This window comes from Gymnogyps californianus, chromosome 5, assembly GCF_018139145.2.
Source record: "Gymnogyps californianus isolate 813 chromosome 5, ASM1813914v2, whole genome shotgun sequence".
Taxonomy (NCBI): Eukaryota; Metazoa; Chordata; class Aves; order Accipitriformes; family Cathartidae; genus Gymnogyps; species Gymnogyps californianus.
In genome coordinates this window covers 46,621,144-46,631,864 of record NC_059475.1, presented here as the reverse complement: position 1 = coordinate 46,631,864, position 10,721 = coordinate 46,621,144, and the positions used below count along the sequence as shown (strand labels likewise).

The following is a 10,721-nucleotide window of genomic DNA, read 5'->3' as shown; positions in this document are numbered from 1 at the left end:
AACATGTATCTTGCAGTGTCTAGACTGCATCTGCCTGTGGAGATAGCAGGTGGCTGCGGGGCATCCTGAGTCTCAGTGGAAGTGGCCAAGAGCAAGAGGATGCGGTAGTGCTGGAGCATCGCCGAGGACCTCCACAGCAAAGTTACGGCCGGAGGGAGCTGTGCTGAACGGCGAGCGAAGACGGCGGGGTCCCGGCGGTCCCCTCGCTAGCACTGCTCTGCCGTGCTGCCTCACTTGCGAAATCGGGCCGATCGGAAAATGTCAACCATGAATGAGCTGAACTTTCTGCTCTGCCCCGCGGCTGCGAGTCCTGCGGGGGTGGTTGGGGATTTTAATTTTTATTTTTAATTTTTTTTTTCTTCCTTCCTTCCCCTGAGTAGGGAATATAAAGTGAGCTCTTCCTGACCAGTGAGCCGGTCGGGGAAGCCCCGGGTGGAGGAGAGGGGCACCGGGGAGCTGCGGTGCCGGCAGCCCGCCGCGGGCAGGGCAGGGGCGGCGGGCGGAGGGCGGATGCCCGCCGCAGCGGGGGGCGCGGGGGCGGGAGCCCCAGGTGAGCGCGGCGCCGCCCGCCCGGGGGTGCGAGGGGGCAGCGGCGGCGGGGGCGGCGGCGGCCCCCCCTCCCACCCCGGCGGAGCCAGGAGCGGGCGGCTGCCGCTCGGCAGCCCCCCCTCCCGCGGAGCGAGCGGTGCCAGCGCCTCGCCTCGGGCGGCGAGGGGCAGGTCCCCCCGCCCCCGCCATGGAGAGCGGGATGCTGCTGTCTGGCAGGCAGCGAGCGCTGATCCGGGAGAGCTGGCAGCGGGTGAGCGGCAGCCCCGTGCAGCACGGCCTCGTCCTCTTCAGCAGGTGAGCGGGGCGGCAGGGACGGGACGCGGCCAGCGGCACCCCAGCCGCGGCCGCCCGGCCGGACCGACCCGGGGAGGATGGACGGGCTCCGCTTCTTGGAGAGAAACGCTTCCCTTCGCTTGTGGATGGCTGCCGGCCGGCTCCCTTACCTCGCCCTCGCTCCCCTCCCCGGGGCTGGCGGTCCGGAGGGAGCGGCGCGGGGCTGAAGCCCCTCCACCGCGAAGCCGCGGCTGCCGTGGGGCAGCGGCGGGGGGAAGGCCGTCCGCTCCGCGCTGCTTCCCGGCCTTTCCCACCCTCCGCGAGTCAGAACTTTGTTACGGGGAGATGGAGGGTGAGGGAGAGAGGCAGCGGGCAGGTTTTGTGCGTTTCTGCCCACTGATCCCCCCGCCTTGTCACCGTTACTTCTGCTGTTTGGAGAGCTGCGTGTCCGCCCAACTCTGCGGAGTGTATCGAAGGGACCTCCTAATTGTCCCTGACACGGCACTCTGCAGACCCAGGCAAAGACCTGGCCGCTGGGGAGGGATTCAGTCTCAGGGCAGAGGAAATGGTGTGCCGGGGGAAACGGCTGAAACCCAACTCCTTGCCTCTCCTAAACAGATTAATGTCTCGATTATGGGAACAGAAAAAGGAAAAATCTATGAAAAGTCGTTTTAAAAGGATGGTCAGAGAGTTGATGACCAGCTTCCGGAGTGGGGCTTGGCAGATGGGAGCCAAACCTTGCAGAGCAGGGCTGCGAGCAGAGACAGCAATGTTTGGGAGTTTTAGCGAAGGGGAGAAGGATGCAGTAGTTTGATGTGCAGGATGAGGAGAAGAGAGACCGTCTTGCCTGAATTCGCTGTGGCCTCCATGGACAGCATCAGCCTGTTAGATCTGCCTGGGTGGCTGCTACTGAGACCCGTATGTGCCTGGCGTACACTGGCAGGGAGGATGAGGGGGGGAAAAATGGGAGCTGGTGATAGTGTGGGAGAGTGGGGCATCAGATGAGTTTGTACATGCTCCCGTTGCTCAAGTAGGAAAGCTGGCTGCTGGAGCTTGCAGGCCTTCCCCGGATTTGGGAGCTTTGCGGCTCAAGGGGGTCATAAAGTGGGAATGGGAAGAGTTGAGACGACAACCAAGACTTTGGGGAGAAAGGCCAGGCTGGGAGGAACTCCAGCAAGCTGGGACTGGTCCTCTGGTGCCATAAACATGTATCTGAGAGCTGGGGTTGTGGGCTAGGGAAATAAGAGACTTTTTGGACTATAGGTAACCTAGATTGCCCCAAACTAAGACTTTTCAGAACTTCTGGGTTCTTTACAGGTGGGGAGGGATCAGTAGGTGGGAAGGGAGGCAGAAGGGGGGCTGTGGATGTGCTGCTGATGGGGTTGTTCCTGGGGTGAGCAGGATTCTAAACAACGCTGAGGAAGTGAGAAGATGGGGGTTTCTCTCTTGCTGTTGCAGGTTGTTTGACTTGGACCCTGACCTGTTGCCCCTTTTCCAGTACAATTGCAAGCAGTTTGCCAGCCCTCAGGAGTGCCTCTCTGCCCCCGAGTTCCTGGATCACATCAGGAAGGTGAGAGGGGCTGTGGCAGGGCCAGAACGCAGCCTCGGTGGAGGAGGAAGCCCTTAGGCAATGGCTTGGGACTGTGGGGTGTCTGACTGGGGAACACATGGCAAGTCTTCTCCTGAGATGGTAACTGCAGGGGGTTACTCACGCTAGCAGGAGGTGCTATTGCCAGGACAAAGTGCCCTACAACAGTGGGGAGGGGATGAGGATGCGGGTTGTGGTGGGTAAGAAGCACCACGCTGATTTCCATGCCCTCATCTGAGAGTGGATTGCCTCTTGTGAAAGATGGAAGCCCCCTTCTTCTACCGTGGAAGTGCCTCAGTGAGCTCACTTCTGTCCAGACAAAGACTGAAGCCCTCTGCTTGGCCACATGCTGACCAGGAGGTGGCACAGAGCTGGGCAGTGGGCCAGGCTCCGGTGGACCCACTACTGTGGAGAGGCTGTTGATGCGGCTGCAGAGCCAGAAGGCCCACAGCATCTCTTGGACAGTCTCTGGGGGAGTGCTGCAATACGCATTCACCTCCCCCCAAAATAGGGAGAGGAGCAATGCTGATGTCATCTGGAGGAGCTCATGCATGGATAGAATTACCCCCGGTGCAGCAGAGACCCTTTGCTGAGCCCTGAAGAGCGGCCACGCCAGGGCAGAGCACAGCCTTGGCTTGCAGATACCTTCATAAACTGTCTGGCTCCATCTTTAAACCAGTTTGGTGCCTCGCTTGCGTGTCTTTATTCCTCGTAAGAGGCTGTTTCACGACTGCACTCCTCTGATAGCTGCAAGCTTTTTGTTATTTTCCAGCCTCTGTTTATTGGCAAAGTTAAGTCCATTTTTACTTCTGCTATTATTGCCTTGAGCTGAAATAGCTTTTTGCTCTTGTTGGAGATAATTTCCCTGTTGAAATTATAGAGCACAACTCTATCACCTCTTGGCTTTGCCAAGCTAACCGTGCCCTGGCTTTAATCTCTTCTTCTAATTTGGTGTGTCTGTTCCCTTCATCCCTCATTAACCCTTCTCTGTCCTGTTTCTATTTGACTCTTCATGCTCCTGGGAGACCACGGTGGTATGTGCTTTACCAGACCAGGTCTCTTGGCTGTACTATCCACCCCATCTCCTCAAAATACCTTGGCTGATCTTAGAATTGGAGTTGCCTTATTCATAATTGCACCATCTTGGCAACTTCTAGTTGGAAACTCTAGTCCTGGCAACTTCCAAGGCTCCACTGCAGTTGTCCTGGGGTCCTAAGAGCTGTAACGACTGCATCAGCATTAGATCTTAGCCCATAACTAAGGCTCTGCTATAGGGCTGTTTACTCCCACTGAGACAGGGAGGTCAGCAGTGCTGCTTGGTGTGGCACCTCTGGCAGTGTCCCATGAAAGGATGCAGTGTGTGCTGCTGCCAGCATGCCTCACTGATGTGACACATGGATCGCAGTAGAGCAAAGGAAAGCTCAGAGGGCATCTGCTGGACTGGAAGGTGGTCAGGCTGAGAAAGGTGAAGTAGAGGAGTCAGACTCTTTGTTCTTCTGGGAGGGCAGCAGACCCTTGGTGTTAATGCCGTTCTGCGTCTGTGCTCCTGCAGGTGATGCTGGTGATCGATGCCGCTGTGAGCCACCTGGAGAACTTGTCCTGCCTGGAAGAGTATCTCTGCAACCTTGGCAAGAAGCACCAGGCAGTCGGTGTGAAGGTCGAGTCTTTCTCGGTGAGGCATCCTCTCTTGTCCCGCTGCAGCTGTGTTTGTGCAGCCCCGCCTGCAGCCCTTGGCTGTCCCCATCCCTCTGCGCCCACCTGCTGGGTTCAGCTGGCTGGAGAGAAAGCTGGTGGCTCAGGGCAGCCCCCGAGCTGCTGATACCTGCGTAGTGATGTTGGCTGGATCAGGGAAAACCTTGAGCTCCCCTCATTTTCTGCCCTCCCTCAGTAAGCCCAGGGAGAAAGGACAGAGAGGAGCAAGGCGTTTCCCCTGTTTGAAGAGGACCACGGTTTGGGGCACTGCAGTCTCTCCTGCGACACAGGGCTACGGGCTCAGCCTTTGCCCTAGCCTCTGGATCTCTGCATCAAATGCTCTGGGCAAACCTCACTGCACCTGGGAAAGGGAGCATCCACCTCTCTTTGTGTCTGCACTGGGATGGGATTGCTGCACGTCAGCCCCTGCTTCCTCCATGGCAGTAAGACAGGAGCATCCTCCATATTAAACCCTTGTTTACTCCTCTCCTGCCATCAAGCATGGACAGAAATGCTGGATAACATAGTGGGGAAGGGCAGGTTGAAGGAAAGGTTTCTAACCAACACATGGCTCCCTCCTGATACTGCTAGCTTTGGTCCTCTTCAGAGGGAGCAGGATCCCCTTTGCTTGGGGTAGTGATTCCCACCAGCCCTGCGCACAGTGTGTGGGTGCTCCTGGATGGGGTTGCTTGCAGCTCCGAGAGGGGCAGTGCCCTGTGGAGAGGCCTGAGAGGCGGCAAGGCAGGCCCTGAGCATCCAGCCTGGGGTCTGACCCACTCTCCTGGCATCAGGGCATTGCTCAGCTCTGCTGATCCACTGCTATGCCAGGGGACGGGGCTGGCTACCCGCATCTGGGAGCCATGGAGGATGGACGTGTACCTCTCCCCTCATGATACATGTGCAGTGTCAGCCCTTGCTCCCTGCCTGCACTCCCCACTCACCCAGGGTGTGGGGTGTGGGGTGAGGGCCAGCATAGAGCAGGGGAAGGGGATGGCGTGGGATGGCTCTGGGCCCCCTCTGAGCAGCCAGGGATGGGGTGGCCTGGCCCCGCTGGTAGACGAGGAGCAGGTGTCCTGCAATGGGAGAAGTCCAAAAAGGCGGTGAAGCGAGAGAAGGGGCTGTGTGTCATCCCTCGGTGCTGAGCTTGACGCCTCGCTGTTTGGTTTGCAGACCGTCGGCGAGTCCTTGCTGTACATGCTGGAGAAATGCCTTGGCACTGCCTTCAGCCCAGACGTGCGGGAGGCTTGGAGCAAACTCTACAGTGCTGTGGTGAAAGCCATGCGACGTGGCTGGGAGACCCTTCCAGAAGGGGACTAGATCCTGCCAGCCATCCCCATCCTTGACCACGCAGTGGTCCTGGGCAGGGGGAGCGCTCACACCATGCTCTCTGCCTCTCTCCACCTTTGTCTTTCTCTGTGCACCAGCCCATCACTGTCTCCTCCAGTCACGCGTGCTTTGGGGCTCTCCCAGTGGTTCCGCCTTGCTTCAACACGACTACATCTCTGCCTTTGCTGAGGGCTGGCAGGGTACATCTCTGCAGTGAAGCCTAGGAGTGCCGCAGCACAGGTACGCCGCCCTGCCCCACGTTCCTTTGGGCTAGCTGGAGCACCAACACCCATGTACCTACTCTGGTTTTTAGCTGGCTCATCTTACCTCCTCTTGCTACCCACCCTAGTTAGATGACAGATAGCGTAGGCCTCGGGCTTATTTGCCCGAGATCCTATTTGCTGTGCTCAAGACCTGCCAGGTCTGGCACTGCTCGCTCCTCCTGCGCTGCTGTGCCCAGTTCAGCTGTGGCAATGGCAGATTTGGTTCCCTCCAGCAGCAGGGGCAGCAGAGGTGGGAGCTGGCTGTGCCATGCGGCCATCCTCCCCAAACCTTGCAGGAAGCTTTTCCCCCTCTCCCTTCACCAACACGTCGCTACTGAATGGTTAATCCTGGTGCTCTCTTCTGCCTTGCCTCTCCCCTGGATGGGATCCATGGCTTTTCCTCGTGTCAGGTTGGCCACAACTCAGTGTGTTTCCTAGAGTTGCTTCAAGCAGTGGGGTCACATTAATCCCGAGGTGAGGCTGCTTTTAGCGGGTCTGGGCTGCCAGCTGAAAGACTTCGTGTTGGTTTGGCTGGTTGGTTTAACCTCAGAGCCAGATGAAATGCAGCAGCAGTGGTGGCTCTTTACTGCTTTGTGTTAAGGAGAATAAAGTAAATGCAAGGAAAAGACGTCTCAAAATAAAAATGAAGGTTGCAATCATGTCATGGCAACAGCTTCCAGAAATCATTCTGGCTCTTGGCCAGAGGAAGGATAGCTGGAATTTCTCTGCTGATGCTGTCAGGACCTGGAGCGCTTCCCAGCGCACACAGTGCCCATCTGCAGAGCTCCTCACCCTTTAGTAATCCCTCCCAGCCATACTTGAGACACAGCCGCTTCGGAGCAGAGTGAGGCACCCACTTAGGTCCGTGCAGCAGTGCTGTGTCAGGACAGGAGTGAGAAGACAGCATCTACTGGAAGAAATCCCAGGAAATGGCTGAGAGGCAGCACTTGAGGGCTCTGGGGGGAGCTGAACTTGAGCACTTTGAAGAAGAGGTCATCTTTATGGGGAAGTCACTGTGGGACAGGCAGAACCATGTGTCTAGCCATCACTAGCCCCAGTGCAAGGACATGGAGCAAGTATTCAGTTACAGGCAGAGCCCTTTTTTGCTGCTCCTTCAAGGCAGGAGTCGTCTGGTGCTGAGGGCTGAGATGGTCCTGTTCTGGAGACACGTTCCCCCTATACTCAGATGTCCTCCACTCTGGGGCAGGAGAGGGCTGCCCGCTCCTCGCAGCTGCAGCTGAGGTCTCCCAGCCCCACACCGTGGAGGGGATGATGGGGTGCCCTGGAGGGGATGATGGGGTGCCCTGTGAGATGGGGCTCTGCTTCCTTGCCACTAGGCCCGCTGGTGGCTGTGGGCTTTCAGCAAGCAAGGAGCCCTCCAGCTGTGTTTTGGAGGGGAGCTGAGGGGTGTTGTGGAACAGGCAGTGAACATCCCCATGTAGGATGCTCGCTGTCCTCCCTGCGGTACCAGGCTCCGCTCCTGCAGTCCTACAGCGTGGTGGTGTGCATCCTGGCCCATGGCTCTCCATCAGCTGGGTCAGGTGAGGTCCTCCCCATTCTTGTGCCAGGCAGGGGAGGGATAGAGGGATAGAGGAGTCGGGGCTGGGGAGAGGCGCTAGCTGTGACGGCATTGTACAGGGCAGGAGAGTTTGGGAATGGGGACGTCCTCTTTGCAACACTGCTCTGGGGCATCAGCCTTCAGCATCACGCGGGGGACCTTCTGGCTCTGTGTGACAAGTAGGCAGCTGTGTGATGGGTGGGGTGTGGGTGTTACTGCCCCAAACCATCCCTGCTCCCTCTAGCTTTCCCAGTTCCTTGACTTCTCCTCTTCTGTACCACGTTTTGTGTAACTCCCAGGAGAACTGAACTGGTCTGTGTGCCTCTTATACCCAGCTGTACTGTTTAATAAAGAACAACAGAGAGTCTCGGCCCTTTTTGCTGCCTTATGTTTATTTTAATATAAAAGGCCCAAGCAAGCCAAAAAAAAAAAAAGAATGACAGAGAGGGGTTTACTGGATTCTTGTTCGCTCTAGCTTTGGAGATATTGGTCACTGGGAGCACTTGTGTAGTCCAGCTCGACTGACATGAGAAGGCATCCAGCACCAAACGTCTGTTGGGAGCTTTTGTGCACTGTAATTGAATGTGTGAGCAGCAGAGGGGCTAGCAAAGGCATCCTGCTGCTGATTGCTTGTTACCCTTCAAATTTAATGATCTCTAATGGAATTAGAGTTTTAAGCAATCAGCCTACAAATCCCTTTTCTGTTGTTCAGCTGCTGCTTTTGTTCTTTGAGATAGTATCGGCTCACTTGCTGCTGGTCACCCACTGATGGTTGCCCGCAGCAGCAGGGCATGGCCTCGGAGCAAAGGCCTACCTGGCTCCATGCAGCATCTACCCTGCCAGCTGGACTGCAGAGCTGCCCCAGCAGCCCTGCCCCAGGGAGCAGCTGGTGGGGATGCAGGAGGTCCTGTCTCCCCCTTTCTGGGGCATGTTCTAGTTTTGACATGGTGCGTTTCCAGCCCTGGGAGAGCTGGGCACTTGGCAGTGAAGAAGGATGGTCCCTAGAGCAGGGAAGCCAGCTAGGGGTCTGTAATAGCATCTCCTGAGGGGTGGAAATCCCAGCCCTGCCACAAGAGAGCATGGTGAGCATCCTGGGAAAGCCGTGCTGCTCTGCCTTGGGCACCGTTTAGGATGGGGCTTGTTCTGCAGGGCAACGTGCGACAGGCTGCAAAGGGTGAAGAGAGCAGCAGAGATCTGAAAGCAAAGAAATCCTCCCTGTGGTTCATTGCTAAACTAAATTTTCCAGCTCTTTCTGGCCTGGAGCACAGCTGCCAGACTCAGGGCTGGCCGTGGGAGCACAACCCCAGCGCTGCAGGGAAGGGCCAGCACGGCACCCTCCAGCACCACCCCCATCTTCTACTCCCTGCGCAAGCATGGAGGTTTGCCACGGCTCCCACAAACCGCCCTTTTGCCTTGGCTGCTGCCCGGCGGGGATGCTCCCGGCACTGCCTGCTGCTGGCCGGCACAGTGGGAGACGCCACGCAATTGCTCGACCCTGGCTGTGAGGGACTTTTGTATGTGCAGGCTGTAATCAGGCGAGCGGGTTTCTGAGGGCTGGCGTGGCGGAGGCGCAGTGAGATGGGGCTTACACAACCTCGTTAGGCTGTGAAGAGCTTCCCCGGTGCAAGGGCCGGGAGAGCCACGAGCCGGGGAGCAATTACAGCCCTCACTCACAGCCAGGGCTCCTGCCTCAGCTCCCTGGCGCCAGCAAGGCCCTGCATTTAGCCCCGTTTACCACTAATTATGAACTGTGGGGGGCCTCTGCCGGGGTGTATGATGAGGGGAGTGAATTTTTAAATTTTTCCGGTTTTTCACCCAAAGGGAAGCCCTCCCTGTGCCCCCTGCCCCGTGCTGTAAGCCAGGCTGGCCGGGCAGGGCTCACCCCAGGGGAGCCGTGGAGGGGCGGGCAGGAAGGATCTGCTGAAACCAGAGGCAAATCATTCAAGTAGGAATTTGGGTATAAAGAGTGTGTTTTAGAAGGGAGGAGGGGAGCAAAAGAGTGCTGTCTGCTCAAAACCCAGAGAAAGGCTCCCAAAATGGTGTTTGCCCCCTTCCCTGGGACTTGCTGGTGGGCAGTTCAGCTTTGGGAACATCTGCTCCATGCCCAGATAGGATGGGTCCCCCCGCTGCCCCTGCTCCTCGCTGTGGTCCCAGTGGAGCTCCAGGCCACTGTCCTGCTCCCTCCAGGCAGTGTGTGCCCCTTTGGTGGTGTCCTGAGCCAGTCCTGCTTGCAGGGCAGGCGCTGGCAGAGGATGGGCAGGGGAGGCACATGCCTGTCCCGGGCCTGCACCCTGTCCCCAACGTCAGGGATGGTGCCAAGGGCTGTGCCAGCCTTTCTGAGGGGACACGGCGGGGTGCTCCCCCGGTCCCGCGCCTTTGCTGCTTCTGCCCACTGTAGGAGACCAACTGGAAGAACAAACAATCTACCACCAAGGTTAACTTGTAACCCCCTGGAACAAAGAGCTGTTTGCTCAGAAGGATACGGACAATGGCAGGAGACAAAACTCTAAGTAAGGGAACAGGGGGTGGAGATCCCCTGAGCCTGTCCGAGGAATGTCTCAAACACTCGCAAGTGATGAAAGTTCAAATGATCCTTGAAGAGGAGCTAAAGACTGGTAAGAGGAAACAGCCTGCAAAAGTGTGGATGATTGCCCAAGAAGCGGGGAAGCCAGAACTAGGGAAAAGGTAAATGCGGCAGGGGGGGATCGCGACCACCGACTCAATTGGAGACCAAAAAGCCTTGCCCCCCATGCCTGCAAGGAGCATGCGTGCTAATTCACATAGCAAGCAAGGCTAATTCAAATAAGAGGCGGTCCACATTGAAGGATAAGAATATAAGGAGAAGGCAAGTTCCAAAAAAGGGAGAGAGAAAGAAAAAGGAGGAAAAGAAAAAGGAGGAACTTCTGGACGAGCGCTCCCACAGACCACAGACCCCCGTTGGCTGGACCAATGCTGGAACCCAGACCAGTGATCTCCCTCCCTCCCTCCCTCTCTCTCCTTCTCTCTTTCTTTTTATTCTTTTGCTTTTCTTTGCTAATAAGTAACACAAGGTACAAACCCCATACACGTGGCGAGCAATAAGGAATTTGCTATCTGATTATTTGCCAATTGTCTTGAACTATTGAATAAAAGTCTTTGATTGGTTATGGACCTCGTGTTTTGTACATGCTATTCCACACCAAGGGGATTGGCAAATCTGAGTCACCTCTCCCTCCCTTTTGGCAGGACATGACACCCACTTGCTGCAGTTTCCCTTTGTGGGGACCGTGGTGGGCGGCAAGGTGCCTGGAGGTGGGGAGGTGTCCGAGCAGTCTCCTCGCCACTGAAGCCTCTGCAGGACATTCCCAGGAAGGTGAAATGCAGCCTGCAGGTGGGGAAAGGGGCTGGGGTACTTTTGCAGGCTCCAGCAGCGAGGGTCTCCGCTCTCCTGGCACCAGGCAGGATGCACGGGGGTGACGATGCCAGGCAGTGG

The 10,721-nt window shown here is 57.1% G+C and overlaps 1 protein-coding gene across 1 annotated transcript; it reads left to right on the top strand.

Annotated features, from left to right (window-relative positions):
* Positions 1 to 717: 717 nt before the first annotated feature.
* Positions 718 to 5,492, top strand: NGB (neuroglobin). Its single transcript, XM_050897171.1, has 4 exons — positions 718 to 843; positions 2,281 to 2,392; positions 3,963 to 4,082; positions 5,273 to 5,492. Exons 1-4 carry the CDS (start codon positions 737 to 739, stop codon positions 5,417 to 5,419), a joined length of 486 nt encoding a protein of 161 aa, XP_050753128.1. The 5' UTR covers positions 718 to 736; the 3' UTR covers positions 5,420 to 5,492.
* The last annotated feature ends 5,229 nt before the right edge of the window (positions 5,493 to 10,721 follow it).